Source organism: Aquarana catesbeiana, linkage group LG01, assembly GCF_042186555.1.
Source record: "Aquarana catesbeiana isolate 2022-GZ linkage group LG01, ASM4218655v1, whole genome shotgun sequence".
NCBI lineage: Eukaryota > Metazoa > Chordata > Amphibia > Anura > Ranidae > Aquarana > Aquarana catesbeiana.
Genome location: NC_133324.1, coordinates 458,491,117 through 458,510,880, shown reverse-complemented (window position 1 = coordinate 458,510,880; position 19,764 = coordinate 458,491,117). Strand labels below are relative to the sequence as shown.

Below are 19,764 nucleotides of genomic sequence, written 5' to 3'. Positions count from 1 at the left end.
TGCGTCCTCCTCACAGTGTTCAGCTAAAACTACAAGTTAGTGTAGTGCGACCTCTGCACAGTGTTCAGCTAAAGCTACAAGTTAGGGTAGTGCATCCTCCTCACAGTGTTCAGCTAAAGCTACAAGTTAGTGTAGTGCATCCTCCTCACAGTGTTCAGCTAAAACTACAAGTTAGTGTAGTGTGACCTCTGCACAGTGTTCAGCTAAAGCTACAAGTTAGTGTAGTGCGTCCTCTGAACAGTGTTCAGCTAAAATGACAAGTTAGTGTAGTGCGACCTCTGCACAGTGTTCAGCTAAAGCTACAAGTTAGTGTAGTGCGAGCTCTGCACAGTGTTCAGCTAAAGCTACATGTAGAAGGTTGGTGGTGTTTTCCTGATCCTATCACTACCGCAGGCAGCTAAATAAGCTACATTTTTTTTTTTTGCGAGCTCTGCACAGTGTTCAGCTAAAGCTACCTGTAGAAGGTTGGTGGTGTTTTCCTGATCCTATCACTACCGCAGGCAGCTAAATAAGCTACAAGTTAGTTTTTTGCGAGCTCTGCACAGTGTTCAGCTAAAGCTACCTGTAGAAGGTTGGTGGTGTACTCATACTACAGGCAGGCAGTTGATTTTATATATATATCCCAGCTTAGTGCAGCTACAGGCCATTAGTATGTCTGGAAGGCCAACAAGGAGAGGCAGACAGTCACAAGCTAATAAAAGAGGGCAAGCAGGCTCTGTGTCTAGAGGCAACAGTGCTGGTCGTGGAGACGGTGCATCCTCATCAGCACGTGGCTGTGGGACACGCTTGGCCTTTTTTTCGGCAGCTGGCGGCGTTGAGCCGCAACATGTGGAAGACTTGGTCGAGTGGATGACCAAGTTGTCCTCATCCTCCTCATCCTCTCTCACCCATGCTCAGGGTACTTTGTCTGGCAAAGCAGCTGCTAACGCGGCCTCTTCCCTCGGCTCAATGGCATCAGTGACTCCTTCCTTAGCCCCACCATGTCCTCCTGAGGAGTCCCTCGAACTGTTTGACCACAGTGTTGGGTACATGCTCCAGGAGGATGCCCAGCATTTAGAAGACTCTGATGATGATACTGAGCTAGATGAAGGCAGTAACGTGAGCACGGACAGAGGGGGTGCCCAAGAAGGACAGAAATCTGGCAGTTATGCTCCCCCTGCTGCAGCATACTGCCAGGTTTGCTCCAGTGCTGAGGAGGGAGGGGATGATGAGGTCACTGACTCAACGTGGGTGCCTGATAGGAGAGAGGAGGAGGAGGAGGCATGTCATCAACGAAGCAGGATGCCCTCCAGGGGCCAGCCTAAGGGCAGCACACTGACTGCATCACATCCCAAAGCTCCGCATGTGCAGGCCGCTGCTGTCTCTGCACATTATTCCAAAAGTTCTTTGGTGTGGGCCTTTTTTGAGACGAGTGCATCAGATCGCACCGCTGCTATTTGCAACATATGTCTCAAGCGTATCTCGCGTGACCAAAACATCTCCCGCTTGGGCACCACATGCTTGACCAGACATATGTTGACCTGCCATGCAGTTCATTGGCAAGCATATCTAAAAGACCCACACCAAAGAACAAAGAGGACCTCTCCTTGCTCCTCATCAGCTGAGATCTCCAACCCCACTATACCTTCAGTCCTCTCTGAGACCTGCACTGAGAGGAATGAAGGTGTACAATTAGGTGAGTCACAGCCAAGTACTTGTGGGCAATCTGCTTTCGGTACACCGACGTCAGATTGTACCAGGCAAATTTCCCTGCCCCAGCTGCTGCACCACCGAAAGAAGTTCGCTCTCACCCATCCACATGCCCAGCGGTTGAATGCTAGCTTGGCAAAATTGCTAGCACTTCAACTGCTGCCTTTTCAGTTGGTAGACTCTGCCCCCTTACGTGAGTTTGTGGAATGTGCGGTTCCTCAGTGGCAGGTACCCAAACGCCACTTTTCCTCACGGAAGGTGATTCCGGCTCTCTACTGGCATGTGGAAGGCAATGTCCATGCCTTGCTGGACAGGGCGGTCAGCGGTAAGGTGCATATTACCGCTGACTCATGGTCCAGCAGGCATGGACAGGGACGTTACCTAAGTTTCACCGCGCATTGGGTGACTCTGCTGGCAGCTGGGAAGGTTGCAGGACAAGGTGCAGTAGTGTTGGAGGTTGTTCCGCCACCACGCCTCCAAAATTCCACTACTAATGATTGTGACACACCTCTCTCCTCCACCCCCTCCTCTTCTTCTTCCTGCATGGCCTCTTCCTGTGCTTTGTCCTCGGAACCAGCGGTGCTCCGTAGCCGTTCAAGGGGCTACGCAAGTATGCAGGCCAAAAGATGTCATGCGGTGCTTGAACTGGTGTGCTTGGGGGACAGGAGCCACACTGGGGCAGAGGTTCTGTCAGCTCTGCAGGGGCAGGTTCAGAGGTGGTTGATGCCAAGCCAACTTAAGGCAGGAATGGTGGTTTGCGACAATGGCACCAACCTCCTCTCTGCCCTCCGACAGGGACAAATGACCCATGTGCCCTGTTTGGCTCACGTCCTTAACTTGGTGGTGCAGCGGTTCTTGGGCAGGTACTTGGGCTTTCAGGATGTCCTGAGGCAGGCCAGGAAAGTCTGTGTGTATTTTCGCCAGTCATATAATGCCAGTGCTCGGCTGGCAGACCTCCAAAAGGAGTTTAACCTGCCCAAGAACCGCCTAATCTGTGACTTGCCCACCAGGTGGAACGCACGGTGGCCATGCTGCAGCGGCTGCACACACAGCAGAGGGCCATCAATGAGTACCTGTGCGACTATGGCACCAGGACAGGGTCAGGGGAGCTTGTTTTTTTTTCCCCACGCCAGTGGACCATGATCAGGGATGCATGCACTGTCTTGTCACCATTTGAGGAGGCCACGAGGATGGTGAGCAGTGACAGTGAATGCATCAGTGACACTGTCCCCCTTGTCCACCTGTTGGAGCACATGCTGCGTGGAATAATGGACAGGGCACTTGAGGCAGAACAGAGGCAGGAAGAGGAGGACTTTCTTAGTTCTCAAGGCCCCCTTTATCCAGACAGTGTTCCTGCGTGCCCGCCGATCACACAGGAAGAGGAGGAGGAGGAGGATTCTGTCAGTATGGAGGTGGAGCCTGGCACTCAGCATCAGCAGCGGTCTTTAAGGGATCAGTCCCAAGAAACACATGGACTTGTACGTGGCTGGGAGGAGGTGGCTGCAGACCATGTCGTCCTTAGTGACCCAGAGGACTCCGGACCAAATACCTCAGCAAACCTACGCTGCATGGCCTCCCTGATCCTGCAAAGCCTACGTAAGGATCCTCGTATTCGTGGTATCAAGGAGCAGGACCAATACTGGCTGGCAACACTCCTTGATCCACGTTACAAGGGTAAGGTTGCGGACCTTATCTTGCCGTCGCAGAGGGAGCAGAGGATGAAACATCTTCGGGAGGCCTTGCAGAAAGGTCTGTGCAACACGTTCCCAGAGGCTGGGAGGTTACAAACTCCTGTTTCTGGACAACGTGTTGCTGAGGCTTCAGTCAGTCAAAGAAGGAGCGGTGGAGAAGGTGGTCGTCTCACCTATTGTTCAGACAATTTTTTAGTCCACAGCCCCAAGGTAAGATCGGTTCCAGCAACCATCGCCAGCGTCTGTTTTACATGGTGCAAGAATACCTAGGGGCAAGATCTGACTTGTACATCTCTCCCACCGAAAATCCTCTGGGTTACTGGGTCTTGAGGATGAATCACTGGCCAGAGCTTGCACAGTATGCAATTGAGCTACTGGCCTGTCCTGCATCCAGCATTCTTTCGGAACGCACATTCAGTGCTGCTGGAGGCTTTGCAACTGATCACAGGGTGCGTCTGTCCACCGACTCGGTCGATCGACTGACCTTTATAAAAATGAATCAGTCTTGGATCACCACCAGCTACCAAGCACTTGATGCTGATGTAACCGAATAATTTTTTTTGAAATCTCAGATCCCTTCAAAGACTGCCTATGCTGATGCTGAGTGACTATCCTGAGTAATTATCCTCTTCCTCCTCAATGATCACGCTGATAGCTTGTAAGAACATTTTTGGTTCTGGGCGCTGTCACCAGTGCCTAAGGCCCAATTTTTCAGCCCCTGTTTAACAGGGGCGTGTAATTACAATTTTTGATGCAATACTTTGCAGCAGAGCTCGTTCCTGCGTTCCAACTAGAGTATCTGTGAGGGGTTGCAGTGTTGTGGCACCAGCACCAGTGCCTAAGGCCCAATTTTTCAGCCCCTGTTTAACAGGGACGTGTAATTACAATTTTTGATGCAATACTTTGCAGCAGGGCTCGTTCCTGCGTTCCAACTAGAGTATCTGTGAGGGGTTGCAGTGTTGTGGCACCAGCACCAGTGCCTAAGGCCCAATTTTTCAGCCCCTGTTTATCGGGGCGTGTAATTACAATTTTTGATGCAATACTTTGCAGCAGGGCTCGTTCCTGCGTTCCAACTAGAGTATCTGTGAGGGGTTGCAGTGTTGTGGCACCAGCACCAGTGCCTAAGGCCCAATTTTTCAGCCCCTGTTCAACAGGGGCATGTAATTACAATTCTTGATCTAATATTTCACAGCAGGGCCCGTTTCTGCGCCCACCAAGAGCGAGTGAGGACTTACAGTGTTGTGGCACCAGCACCACCACCACCACCAAAGGCCCAATTTTTCTGCCCCTGTTCAAGAGGCGCATGTAATTACAATTCTTGATCTAATATTTCACAGCAGGGCCCTGTGAGGGCTTACAGTGTTGTGGCCACAATAACACCTAAGGCCCAAATTTCTGCTGATTATATAGGGCAGGCCCCTACTTTCAAACATCCAACTTACAAACGACTCCTACTTGCAAATGGAAGGAGACAACAGGAAGTGAGATGAAATCTACCCTTAGGAAGGGAAATTCTCTCCTGTAAGAGTTAATATGGGAAAAACATTTCTCCTTTCCACTGATGCTTTATCACCAATCCTTGTTTCACAAAAAAACCCAAATTTTCAAAAAACATTTGTCATTGGGACAAAAAGTGAGGTGAAATCTTCTGAAGAGGAGCACAGACAGCAAAACAAATGTCACAGGGGTGATAACCCTTCCCTATGTTTTCCAAAAAGCTTAAAATAGATTTTTTGGCTGGAGCTAAACACGTTAAAAATGTACCAGTTCAAAATTACAAACAGATTCTACTTAACAACAAACCTACAGTCCCTGTCTTGTTTGCACCGCCTGTATACTGCTGTTCAGAGTACAGAGCCTGTATACTGCTGTTTCCTTTTTTAATTTGGGTGCGGGGTTCCCCTTAATATCCATACAAGACCCAAAGGGCCTGGTAATGGACTGGGGGGTACCCATGCCGTTTGTCTCATTGATTTTCATCCATATTGCCAGGACCCGACATTACATTAAAGCCGCAAGCAGTTTTAAATGACTTTTTTTCCTTGACATTGACATTCCTCGACAAAATGACATTTTGTGCAGGGACTGTTCTAAGCACGGGAAACATGCGCCACTTTACAGGCATACTATAAACACCCCCCAGGTACGATATTTAAAGGAATATTTCACGTCCGTTTTAAAAGTTTTTTTTGCATTGATATATGTACCCTGGGGCAGGACCTGGGTCCCCAAACCATTTTTAGGACAATACCATGCAAATTAGCCTTTAAAATGAGCACTTTTGATTTTGAACATTCAAGTCCCACAGACGTCAATGGGGTTCTAAAGTTCGTGCAAATTTTTGGTCCGTTCGCAGGTTCTGGTGTGAACCGAACCGGGGGGGTGTTCGGCTCATCCCTACTCTCCAGTAAATCAGACCCTATGTGCAAACTCAGAGCTAAGCCTACCACTGATTATTTTTGGCCCTTGAAGCAGCTACATATTTGGGTGTATGCAACATAAAATAGATAAAGGTCTTTGTAAAAAAAAAACACCTTGCCAGAAAAATTCCATGAGAGATATGGCAATTTAAGATTTGAGTATATTAACACACTGAAATATTAGTTTTGGGTGGGTTTGCCCCACAATGTTTTATAACTAATTGAATTAAAAGATAGGTACACTTTTTTAGTAGAAATCATAATTACATATTCGCTTCCTAAACAATACTGCACCTATTTAACTTTATGTCTTCCCTGCTGGGAGAAATAAATAATAGATTCTATATTACACTGTATTCTTAGAAAGTACATCAAATAACTAAATATAAAATATCAAGCAATGCAGAAGTAAGCAATCTGAATACAGAACACAAGTTTGTCTAAGCCCCAACTGTTCTTTCATCCTATACGAGTTTAACCAGTCAACTGTGGAAAGCCATTCCACAATGCAGAAATCCTGCAGGTAAACTGAAGTGGTGATAAGTGTAGACTACAGATGGCTGAATGTAAATGAAACAATGCTTACTGGGTCTGGTCTGGGCCTATGATGGAAGTTCTCAGAGAAAAGAATAGTAGGTTATATTTGCATTTTTAATTGGTGTCCCAGAAATGTTTTATCAAAAGTAAAAACAAACATATGTATTCCATCTGTAGCAATTCTTAATGCTAAACTTTTAAATGACTGCTCTGTAGCCAGCATTTTTGATATGTCAGTCAATACATCTAAAATGTATATTTTATATACTGTACATTTATATTTATTTAAAACCACGCTTTTGTGCACAAACAAAAACAGAAAATAAGATTAACCTGTTCCCATCCCATGTATAGTCAAATGGCGGCCGCAAGGTGACTCTCTTATCCTGGGCGGCCGTCATATGACGTCCTCAGCTTCCCAGCCGCTAGGGGGCGTGCACGTGCGCCCGCCGCATCACTCGGGAGCTGATGCGCGTGCCTGGCGGCCACGATGTCTGCCATGCACCCGCGATTACCGGTCACAAAGCAGGGACGTGGATCTGTGTGTGTAAACACACAGATCCACATCCTGTCAGGGGAGAGGAGACCGATCGTGTGTTCCCAGTACACTGGAATAGCGATCAGTCACCTCCCCCAGTCAGTCCCCTCCCCCCACAGTTAGAATCACTCCCTAGGTAACACATTTAACCACTTGATCGCCCCCTAGTGTTAACCCCTTCCCTGCCAGTGACATTTATATAGTAATCAGTGCATTTTTATAGCACTGTTCGCTGTATGAATGTGAATGGTCCCAAAATTGTGTCAAACCTGTCCAATCTGCCTGCCGCAATATCGTAGTCCTGACAAAAATCGCAGATCGGCGCCATTACTAGTAAAAAATAAAAATAAAATAAAAATGCCATAAATCTATCCCCTATTTTATAGGTGCTATAACTTTTGTGCAAATCAATCAATATACGCTTATTGCGATTTTTTTAACCAAAAATATGTAGAAGAATATATATCGGCCTAAACTGAGGAAAAAAAAAGTTTTTTTTTTTTTTAATTGGGATATTTATTATAGCAAAAAGTAAAAAATATTGTTTTTTTGTTTATAGCACAAAAAACAAAAAGGTGATCAAAGAAAGCTCTATTTGTGGGAAAAAATTATCAAAATGTCATATGGGCATGACTGCGCAATTGTCATTCAAAGCGGGACAGTGCTGAAAGCTGAAAATTGGCCTGGGCAGGAAGGGGGTGAAAATGCCCAGTATTAAAGTGGTTAAAGCAGCAAACACAAAAATAAAATATCCTGTCTCTTGTATGCAATTATATTCTAAGAAATAGCTAAAAGGAATTACTATGCTGGGAATCTGTATATGTGTGTACAACTGACAGTGTCCCTGGTCAACACTGAGGCTGTTTGGAGGGTAACCTCGATGTCAAAGGAGATTATATAAGTGCTTTGTGACCACTCTTAATTTAAGGGGGTCATGGAAAGTTGGTAAGCTTGTACCCCAATATCACTTTGGGTGATGGTGTCTAGTGGTGGCACTTTATGATTTCAGGAAGAGACGATCGCCAGCACATCTTTTATAGGGTCTTTCATATGGACTTTTTCTTTTCACTCATTATATGTTTTTTTTCACAATCTATGTATTATTGTGTGCTTACTCTCGATTTGTGCACTGTGAACACGGATTGTTTTATTAAAGCAGAGTTACCCCCCCCCGTTGCTAATCACATTGCCATCAATCATTGGAATGTTTTTTTTTACAAAGCTTATTACCTTTTATGGTGATTAGACAGGTGCACTTCTGCTGCACCTCACCACGGAGAGGTACATCATATCCGGCCACCCTTTGGCTCCTAGGATATAAGTGTCATCAATCCCAGGAGTCAATGGACAGACGCCACAATACAATGAGCGTGCCACGCTTTGTACGCAATGAACATGTGCGAGATTAGAAGGTGCATGCTGGGTAGGGATGAGCCGAACACCCCCCTGTTCGGTTCGCATCAGAACATGCGAACAGGAAAAAAGTTTGTTCGAACACGCGAACACCGTTAAAGTCTAGGGGACACGAACATGAATAATCAAAAGTGCTAATTTTAAAGGCTTATATGCAAGTTATTGTCATAAAAAGTGTTTGGGGACCTGGGTCCTGCCCCAGAGGACATGTATCAATGCAAAAAAAGTTTTAAAAACGGCCGTTTTTTCAGGAGCAGTGATTTTAATAATGCTTAAAGTCAAACAATAAAAGTGTAATATCCCTTTAAATTTCGTAGCTGGGGGGTGTCTATAGTATGCCTGTAAAGGGGCGCATGTTTCCCGTGTGTTTAGAACAGTCTGACAGCAAGGAAAGCAAGAAAAAAGTCATTTAAAACTACTTGCGGCTATTGCATTGCCGATGCGACAATACACATAAAAGTTCATTGATAAAAACGGCATGGGAATTCCCCACAGGGGAACCCTGAACCAAATAAAAAAAAAAAAATGACGTGGTGGTCCCCCTAAATTCCATACCAGGCCCTTCAGGTCTGGTATGGATATTAAGGGGAACCCCGGCCAAAATTTAAAAAAAAAAATGATGTGGGGGTCCCCCTAAATTCCATACCAGACTCTTCAGGTCTGGTATGGATTTTAAGGGAAACCCCGTGCCAAAATAAAAAAAAAAACGGCGTGGGGTCCCCCCAAAAATCCATACCAGACCCTTATCCGAGCATGCAACCTGGCAGGCCGCAGGAAAAGAGGGGGGGAGGAGAGAGCGCCCCCCCTCCTGAACCGTACCAGGCCACATGCCCTCAACATTGAAGATGAAGGAAGATAGAAGAAAGAAGAAAGAAGAAGCAAAGGAATTGTCAAAAACTGTCTCTTGTCATTTTTAACATTTAATGGTAGGGGTACTTTTGTACCCCCTTACCATTTCACACAGGGGGGGCCGGGATCTGGGGGTCCCCTTGTTAAAGGGGGCTTCCATATTCCGATAAGCCCCCCGCCCGCAGACCCCCACAACCACCGCCCAGGGTTGTGGGGATGAGGACCTTGTCCTCATCAACATGGGGACAAGGTGTTTTGGGGGGGGCTACGCCAAAGCACCCTCCCAATGTTGAGGGCATGTGGCCTGGTACGGTTCAGGAGGGGGGCCATCTACATGAGTTTGACTCAAACTCGAAGCTCATCCCTAATGCTGGGTATCCAGCAGCATCGTATCCTGGAAGGAGCTTCAGATACCCTCACTGAAGATGGGAGCATGCTTGATAAGGAGGTGACAGCGAGTAATTTGTGGAACTATCTTAAAAAAAAACTAAATACATCTAAAACCCCGATCTGGATAATAGTTCCTATGGGGTGCAGTTGTGGCTTCATAAAATAAAGACAGCTATTCTACCACTTCCAATGCCCCTAGGAATTAGATGAGAACTAAAGGTGCAACCCTCTCAGGACATTAGCATCTCTTCTTCTTATAGATGTTGGTTGACAGTGTGGTTGCTGCCCGATCAAATCTCCTCCTGGTAGCAACCTGCCAAACTCACATGTTATCATCCTGAGCCTCTGCAGCAATCCTTCCATCTAGGCTTTCTTTTTGATTATGGAGTCCTATTTTCAAAGATAATTTGTGGTACTATTACAATTTATAAGTAAAGGTTAATGTACAACATCAGTCTCTAGTGAACTACTATATGTCTTTGTTCTTCCCTTCTGCTTCAAAGAACTAATAAGCGAGTCTTAACAGTGCATTTATCCTGTAAGGATGGTCATTTTGATAATAAGTGTTACTTTATCATGAATGCAAATTTAAATTAATACACAGTATCAACAACAAAGTGAGCTTCAATAATCAGAAGTGAACACACACACCTCTATAACTCCATTTTCAAGTTCAGGTGGCAGACCACAGGATACTGGATGGCAAGTTGGCAAACGACCACTCCATTCTCCAGAGGCTTGACAGGTTCGTTTCTTTTCCCCTTTTATGTAATATCCTTTATTACAGCTGTAAGCTACTACAGCATCAAAGCTGTAATTGTTTCCAATGACATAACCATTTTTCATCCTAGGTGGTTCTCCACAGCGGACAGGTATACAATGGATAGTGGATGGTGATGGGTTCCATTCTCCACCTCGCAGGCACTCAATTTTGCCTGTTGTGTTTAATACAAAGCCTTCCATGCATTTAAAACTTACTGTTGTGCCAGATACAAACTTTGCTTTGCTGATAGATTCTAGGATGCCATATGGAACCTCCAAGGGCTTTTCACAGAAATCAGCAATGCAATGGGGTATTGCTTTACCATCGGGTGGTACCCACTTTCCTTGTGCATTGCAAAGCATTTTACTGTTATCGGCCATACTGTACCCATCAAAGCAGTAATAATATGCAGTATCTCCATACAGCCGATGTGCACTGTCTGAGGAAGCATGGTTCACATTTGGGGGCTCATCACAAGATACAGCCATACATTGTGGAATGCTATCACTCCATTTTCCAGAAGACAGGCAGCTTATGGTTTCTGGACCAACTAAAGTGTACCTGTATAAATAAATGAAACAACAGTTTATTATGCTACATGACATTTATATTTAAGGCGCTACTGAACACACAATATCATTTTAAATAATATATATACACTTTTAAGCATTTGATGGTAACTATGCATGTTTCAACAAAGGCTTCTAAATAAAAATAAACATTTCTGGTTGGATCTTTTAAAAAATATAAACTACAACTTAAATCCATGGGTATCTTAAAATGTATGTTAAGCCAAAAATTTTTTTTTTTTTTTTTTGTTTGTTGTTTTTGACTTGTTCTGTTAGAGAGATTTTGCCTCATGTCTTGTTGATAACAGTTTCACCAGACAGGGTGATATGGGTTCCAATCCTTCTCCTCTCTATCAAAAAGTAAGAAAAAAATGTTTTAACCAGTTCCCGACCGGATCACATACTTTTACTGCGGAACAATGGCACCGCTGCGTGAAACCCCGTACGGGTACGGAGTTCACTTTAAGAGCTGCTAGAGGGTGCACGCGCCCGCTGCACAGCGGGTGGGGCGCAATGTGCGTGGCTGGCGTAAACACACAAATCCCTGTTCTGTCAGGGGAGAGGAGACATATCGTTTGCTCCTACTAAGTAGGAACAATGATATGTCTCCTCCCCCAGTCAGTCCTATCCCCATATAGTTAGAATACACGGAGGGACCACACATTTAACCCCTTGATCACCCCCCTAGTGTTAACCCTTTCCCTACCTGTGACATACACACAGTAATCAGTGCATATTTATAGCACTGATCACTGTATAAATGCCAATGCTCCCAAAAATGTGTCACAAGTGTCTAATCTGTCCGTCACAATGTCACAGTACCGCTAAAAATAAATAAAAAATTAATAAAAATGCCATAAATCTTTCCCATAGTTTGTAGACGCTATAACTTTTGCACAAACCAATCAATATACGCGTATTGCGTTTATTTTTACCAAAAATATGTGGAAGAATATATATATTGGCCTAAACTGATGACCGTGCAATTGTCAGTTAAAGCAAAGCAGTGCCAAATCGTAAAAAGTGCTCTGGTCAGGAAGGGCTGAAGTGGTTAACTTTATATACGCTTTGAGATTACTCAATTGTTTGTTTGTAGATAGGTGCAGTCTACTTTCTCCACTGCAGGTGGCGCTCAACCGCAGGGGCATTGCAGGGGGAGAGGAAGTCAAAGGGAGCATGGTTCCTCTATGGTTTCCAGGGTCATTGGGGAATTTATCCGATTGGATGCTGCCACCCCATGTGATTCTAGCAGCCACCTTGGGTCAGGCAGAGCCTATTTAAGACCCTGGCTCCCAGGTTTGGCATGCATTTCGCATTTGTGGGTAGTCTAGAGACAGGTCACCCGCCTGACAGGGACGGTGATTAGCAGCAATAGCAGCAGGGAGACTTTCCAGACGAGTAGGCTAGGGACATGCCATCCTTCTGGAGCTCTCCCCATTTGGGCTCGGACTAGCCAGGCCACATTCCGCCCCTCAAGACAGGAGCTGTCAGCATATCTGAGACCTACTCTGCTACACATTACTGTGATAAGCTCTGAGGGTTCCCAGTCAGGTGTCTTCCCGCCGGAGTTGTTGTGAATTACTGGATTCTGCATTAATACATGTTGAGTTCTGTGCAACTGGACTCTGTGTGTTTACTGCCCCTGCACCATGCTGCACCTCCCCACATGTTGATAATACAGTCTCAGACTCTGAAAAGCTTTATGTACTGATCCTGGAAAGGGAAGTTTGTATTAAAAACAATGTCTAGAAAATCCTGATTTTCGTACCCTTCTTTGCAAGTGTAGGTCACTAAATTTCCAAATGTGAACTCTTTTCCTTTGAAAATGGCATCTTTAACAATTGGAGGAAGTCCGCAGGATAAAAGCTTGCAGGTTGGAGCATCATTACTCCATTTCCCTGAAGATTCACACACCAGAGATGAAGGACCCTGCAAGCTAAGAAATAATTATGTTAATCAAATCAAAACAAGCAAAGTTGATACATATACACTCACTTTATTAGGTACACCTTGCTAGTACCGGGTTGGACCCCTTTTTGCCCTCAGAACTGCCTTAATTCTTCATGGCATAGATTTAACAAGGTGTTGGAAACATTTCTCAGATTTTGGTCCATATTGACATGATAGCATCGCAAAGTTGCTGCAGATCTGTTGGCTGCACAACCATGAGGCAAATCTCCCGTTCCACCACATCCCAAAGGTGCTCTAAATGATTGAGATCTGGTGACTGTGGAGGACATTGGAGTACAGTGAACTCATTGTCGTGTTCAAGAAACCAGTGGAGAGATGATTTGAGCTTTGTGACATGGTGCATTATCCTACTGGTAGTAACCATCAGAAGATTGGAACACTGTAGTCAAAAAAGGATGGACATGGTCAGTAACAAAACTCAGGTAGGCCGTGGTGTATAAATGATGCTCAACTGGTATGAAGAGGCCCAAAGTGTGCCAAGAAAATATCCCCCATACCATTACATCACCACCACCACCACCCTGAACCGTTGATACAGGATGGATCCATGCTTTCATGTTTTTACGACAATTTCTGACCCTACCACCTGAATGTTGCAGCTAAAATCGAGACTCATCAGACCAGGCAACACTTTCCAATCTTCTATTGTCCAATTTTGGTGAGCCTGTGCGAATTGTACCCTCAGTTTCATGTTCTTAGCTGACAGAAGTGGCACCTGGTGTGGTTTTCTGCTGCTGTAGCCAATCTACATCAAGGTTCGATGTGTTGTGCATTCAGAGGTGGTATTCTGCATACCTTGGTTGTAACAAGTGTTTTTTTTTAGTTACTGTTGTATTTTTATCATCTTGAACCAGTCTGCCCATTCTCCTCTGACATCAACAAGGCATTTTCGTCCACACAACTGCCGCTCACTGGATATTTTTTCTTTTTCGGACCATTCTCTGTAAACCCTAGAGATGGTTATGTGCGAAAACCCCAGTAGATCAGCAGTTTTTGAAACACTCAGACCAACCCATCTGCCACCAACAACCATGCCACATTCCAAGTCACTTAAATCCCCTTTCTTCTCTATTCTGATGCTCAGTTTGAACTTCAGCAAGGTTACTTCGCCACATCTAGATGCCTTAATGCATTAAGTTGCTGCCATGTGATTGGCTGATTAGCAATTTGTGTTACCAAGCAATTGAACAGGTGTACCTAATAAAGTGGCCGGTGAGTGTATATATATATATATATAATATATTTAAAATGTTGCTACATTAATAAAAAATAGTCCTCTGTAATGCTTAAAGCAGTATTAAACTTAAAACCAAAAATGTAATATATTGCAGATTACCAATCATTAGATGTGGTGGCTGCATTAGTTTTCCTTTTTTAGACTTTTCCCTCGGTTTTCCCCTGGTGATCTAGCCAGTAACACACCTCCTGTATTAGAGTGTCCCCACTCTGAATGAAGGAGCACAGGGGACACATAAGATAATGGCATTGTCAGTCTGGAGGGAGGGGAGTGTTAAATGTACTATCAGATTTAAATACACAGACAAACTGAAGCCAAACTAAGGCTAACACTTTATAATCAGTTACAGCAAACTGTTTTTTTTTTCCTTTTGAGATAAAGGTTTTACATAAATAAATATAATGTGATCATTGTAAGCACTCCTTCCAGTGTTGAATGGTTAGACCCATCCCTGTAAACTGTTACATCTGGAAGAGAGCTTGTTTAAAAAAAAAACAAAAAAAAAAAAAAAACAATAGACTTACTGGCTGGATAGCCAGATGAAAATAGAAGAAAGAAAACCTAAAAAAAAAAAACGAATACAGACGTCACATCTAAGAATTGGTAAGCTGCAATATAATAAATGTTTGCATTAGGACTACTGCTTTAACCGCTTCCCGACCAATTGCTGCTGTTATACTGCGGTAGGTTTGCTCCCCTGCGCGAGCCTACATAGCTATACGTCGGCTCGCGGGATCAGGATAGCAGGTGCACACATGCTGCACGGTGGTGCCGGTGCTCATGGCCGACGGTCGCTATGACCACCAGCCACTAGCGATCGTGACCAGGTGACACAGAACAGGGATGAGTGTGTGTAAACACACACTTCCCTGTTCTGTTCTGACAGGAGTGAAAGATCGTGTGTTCCTATTAGCTAGGAACCACGATCTGTCACTTCCTCTAGTCAGTCCCCTCCCCCTTTAGTTAGAATCACCTCCCAGGGAACACAGATAACCCCTTGAGCACGCCCTAGTGTTAACCCCTTCACTGCCAGTGGCATTTTTACAGTAATCAATGCAATTTTATAGCATTGATAGCTGTATTAATGCCAATGGTCCCACAAATGTGTTAAAATTGTCCGATGTGTCCGCCATAATGTTGCAGTCACAATAAAAATCGCAGATCGCCACCATTACTAGTAAAAAAAAAAATAATAATAAAAATATGTAGAAGAATACATATCGGCCTAAACTGAGGAAAAAAATAGTTTTTTTTATATATTTTTGGGGGATATTTATTATAGCAAAAATGAAAAAATATTGTGTTTTTTTTTCAAAATTGTCGCTTTTTTTGTTTATAGGGCAAAAAATAAAAACCACAGAGGCGATCAGATACCACCAAAAGAAAGCTCTATTTGTGGGAAAAAAAGGACGTCAATTTTGTTTGGGTGCAAAGTTGCACGACAGCGTAATTGTCAGTTAAAGCGACGCCGGATCGCAAAAAGTGCTCTGGTCAGGAGGGGAGTAAATTCTTCCGGGGCTGAAGTGGTTAAGAAATACATTTGTAAAGTCTTCTTCATGCACTTTATCTTGTGCATTACCTGTATCCTGTATCACATATATATGATGAAGTTGACTGAAACGTTAAGCCACTAATGGTAAGATTTCCAAAAGCTATTTCCTTTGGTTTAGGGCATGTGACTGATTCACAGGTTGGTGCTCCATGACTCCAGGAACCATTGGCAAGGCACATACTCTCTCCATGACCAGTTAGGATGTATCCATCATTGCATCTGCACAGCATAAGACAAAAAAAAACTAGTCACAATTCTTGGCTCATACCAATGATTTAGGCAACGCGTTTCAACAGGTACAGTCACACCTCTTCCTGAACTCTACATTTTTCTTCACGCTGTTGTGGAAACCAAATTTCAAGATATACGCTAGATTTCTAATAAAATAATAAAGCAGCAATTTACCTGAATATAACTTTTTTTCCGTAAGTGAAGTTGGAGCCCACAATGCTGCCATGTTCTGGAACTGGTGTTTGATCACAAGACACAGCTATATAAAATGAATATAAGCACAGATGTGAACCAAGGGGTTTTATAAAGAATAGAAATGTACAGACAACACGTATATGCCTAGACTACCAAACATAAGCTATCTGCCTATGAAAAAACAAACAAAAAAACACTGAATACTTCTAACAGCTAATAAAACTGCATGCCTGTATGATTCATATAAGCTGTGGGGATCCAGGAAAAGTAACTAGCAGCATGTATTAAATAGTTTCCACTGGGAAATTTAGAGTATATTTGAGGGAGATGAATAAGGGGATTTTTAACAAATATTTTATTGCTTTTTTCACATTAACAAATAAAATGAAGACATTGTTCTGTGACATAGTGTAGGATAGTTAAATGACATGTCTCAAGAGAGTGAATGAATGAACAGAACAGAAAGGAGCTACAGCTCAATATCAGTAGTGGGAGGTAATAGAATATGAATACATCAACAAAAAAAAGAATGTACAGTGGGGACGGAAAGTATTCAGACCCCCTTAAATTTTTCACTTTGTTATATTGCAGCCATTTGCTAAAATCATTTAGGTTCATTTTTTTCCTCATTAATGTACACACAGCACCCCATATTGACAGAAAAACACAGAATTGTTGACATTTTTGCAGATTTATTAAAAAAGAAAAACTGAAATATTACATGGTCCTAAGTATTCAAACCCTTTGCTCAGTATTTAGTAGAAGCACCCTTTTGATCTAATACAGCCATGAGTCTTTTTGGGAAAGATGCAACAAGTTTTTCACACCTGGATTTGGGGATCCTCTGCCATTCCTCCTTGCAGATCCTCTCCAGTTCTGTCAGGTTGGATGGTAAATGTTGGTGGACAGTCATTTTTAGGTTTCTCCAGAGATGCTCAATTGGGTTTAAATCAGGGCTCTGGCTGAGCCATTCAAGAACAGTCATGGAGTTGTTGTGAAGCCACTCCTTCGTTATTTAGCTGTGTGCTTAGGGTCATTGTCTTGTTGGAAGGTAAACCTTCGGCCCATTCTGAGGTCCGGAGCACTCTGGAGAAAGGATATCCCTGTACTTGGCCGCATTCATCTTTCCCTCAATTGCAACCAGTCGTCCTGTCCCTGCAGCTGAAAAACACCCCCACAGCATGATGCTGCCACCACCATGCTTCACTGTTGGGACTGTATTGGACAGGTGATGAGCAGTGTCTTGTTTTCTCCACACATACCGCTTAGAATTAAGGCCAAAAAGTTATTTTGGTCTCATCAGACCAAAGAATCTTATTTCTCACCATCTTGGAGTCCTTCAGGTGTTTTTAGCAAACTCCATGCGGGCTTTCATGTGTCTTGCACTGAGGAGAGGCTTCCGTCGGGCCACTATGCCATAAAGCCCCGACTGGTGGAGGGCTGCAGTGATGGTTGATTTTCTACAACTTTCTCCCATCTCCAGACTGCATCTCTGGAGCTCAGCCACAATGATCTTTGGGTTCTTCTTTACCTCTCTCACCAAGGCTCTTCTCCCCTGATAGCTCAGTTTGGCCGGACGGCCAGCTCTAGGAAGGGTTCTGGTCGTCCCAAACGTCTCCCATTTAAGGATTATGGAGGCCACTGTGCTCTTAGGAACCTTAAGTGCAGAAGAAATGTTTTTGTAACCTTGGCCAGATCTGTGCCTTGCCACAATTCTGTCTCTGAGCTCTTCAGGCAGTTCCTTTGACCTCATGATTCTCATTTGCTCTGACATGCACTGTGAGCTGTAAGGTCTTATATAGACAGGTGTGTGGCTTTCCTAATCAAGTCCAATCAGTATAATCAAACACAGCTGGACTCAAATGAAGGTGTAGAACCATCTCAAAGATGATCAGAAGAAATGGACAGCACCTGAGTTAAATATATGAGTGTCACAGCAAAGGGTCTGAATACTTAGGACCATGTGATATTTCAGTTTTTCTTTTTTAGTTAATCTGCCAAAATGTCAACAATTCTGTGTTTTTTCTGTCAATATGGGGTGCTGTGTGTACATTAATGAGGAAAAAAAATGAACTTAAATGATTTTAGCAAATGGCTGCAATATAACAAAGATTGAAAAATTTAAGGAGGTCTGAATACTTTCCGTCCCCACTGTATGTCTGCAAGCTATTGTTCATCATAGTGTTCAGATGAGGTAGATAGTCATAGACATCCCAGCATTCTATCCAGTATTGCTTCTGCACGCCATTTAGAGTATTGGAAGGATTTGACTAAGGTGGCAATTTATTGATCTGTATACTCTTTCTGTTTATTAAAGAATTAGTCAATATGCTTGTCCCCCTCAATGCATGTTTTAAGATGTTAGCCTCCATATTAGCCTGCATTAAAGTGGTTGTAAACCCTTACACACCATTTTCCCCTACAGATAAGCCTATAATAAGGATTACCTGTAGGTACTGTCAATATCTCCTAAACCTCCACGATTTAGGAGATAGTTACCATATACACTTGCGCAGATGTCATCGGCGCATGCACACTGAAGAAAGGGCACATTGGTGCTGTTTCTAAAGAATCCATGCTGTGACTATCAGCTGTTGCGCGCATGAGCGGGAGTGACATCACGCGACTCCGGACAGGCACAGAGCCAGAGTCAAATGACCGGGAGTGACATCGCGCAACTCCAGCCAGTCACAGAGCTGGAGTCCACGTCCCCTGGAAGGAAGGGGGGTGGAGATGGACACGGTCACCAGCGGGGGCATTGCGGGCTTCGTTTGCAGGTAAGTGCAATATAATGGGCTAGTATGCAATGCATACTAGCCCATTATGCTTTTACTTTGCAGGGGAAAAAAGAAGACGTAAAACCATCAGGGTTTACTTCCTCTTTAAGTAACCATTTCTCAGAACTGTAAGTCATTGAGGCAGTTCCACAGGACATGTGTTAAATAGCCACCCTCCAATTTACAACTGGGGCAACAGATAAGTGGCCAAAATGTTTTGAAACATTTTAACAAAAAATATGGAATGCGTACATTTTTTGAAAAATCGTATAAAAAAAATACGGGACGCATAATATGTTCTGTATACTAAGTCAAATTAAGTTTCCCTCTAGGTTTCATAAAGGAGATATTCAATGTGTCACATTATATACACTATATAGTCAAAACTATTGGGACGCCTACCTTTACACACACATGAACTTTAATGGCATCCCATTCTTAGTTTGTAAGGTTTAATATTGAGTTGGCCCACCCTTTGCAGCTATAACAGCTTCAACTCTTCTGGGAAGGCACAAGGTTTAGGAGTGTGTTTATGGGAATGTTTGACCATTCTTCCAGAAGTGCATTTGTGAGGTCAGGCACTGATGAGAATGAAAAGGCCTGGCTCCCAGTCTCCGCTCTAATTCACCCCAAAGGTGTTCTATCGGGTTGAGGTCAGAACTGTGCAGGCCAGTCCAGTTCCTCCACCCCAAACTCACTCATCCATGTCTTTATGGATCTTGCTTTGTGCACTGGTGCGCAGTCATGTTGGAACAGGAAGAGGCCATCCCCAAACTGTTCCTACAAAGTTGGGAGCATAAAATTATCCAAAATGTCTTGGTATGTGGACACCTTAAGAGTTCCCTTCACTGGAACTAAAGGGCCAAGCCCAAACCCTGAAAAACAACCCCACACCATAATCCCCCTTCCATCAAATGATTTGGTGTATGTTATGTATATATC

General features: G+C 43.8%; 1 protein-coding gene across 3 annotated transcripts in view; it reads right to left on the bottom strand.

Annotated features, from left to right (window-relative positions):
• Nucleotides 1-19,764, bottom strand: part of SVEP1 (sushi, von Willebrand factor type A, EGF and pentraxin domain containing 1) — a 486,322-nt gene that overhangs the window by 89,894 nt on the left and 376,664 nt on the right. For all 3 annotated transcript variants that reach the window (XM_073591153.1, XM_073591134.1, XM_073591144.1), the window contains exons 34-37: nt 16,025-16,109; nt 15,647-15,838; nt 12,628-12,795; nt 10,179-10,851 (exon numbers count right to left, since the gene is read on the bottom strand). In XM_073591153.1, coding sequence (XP_073447254.1) covers nt 10,179-10,851; nt 12,628-12,795; nt 15,647-15,838; nt 16,025-16,109 — 1,118 coding nt within the window. The remainder of the gene's footprint in view (nt 1-10,178; nt 10,852-12,627; nt 12,796-15,646; nt 15,839-16,024; nt 16,110-19,764) is intronic.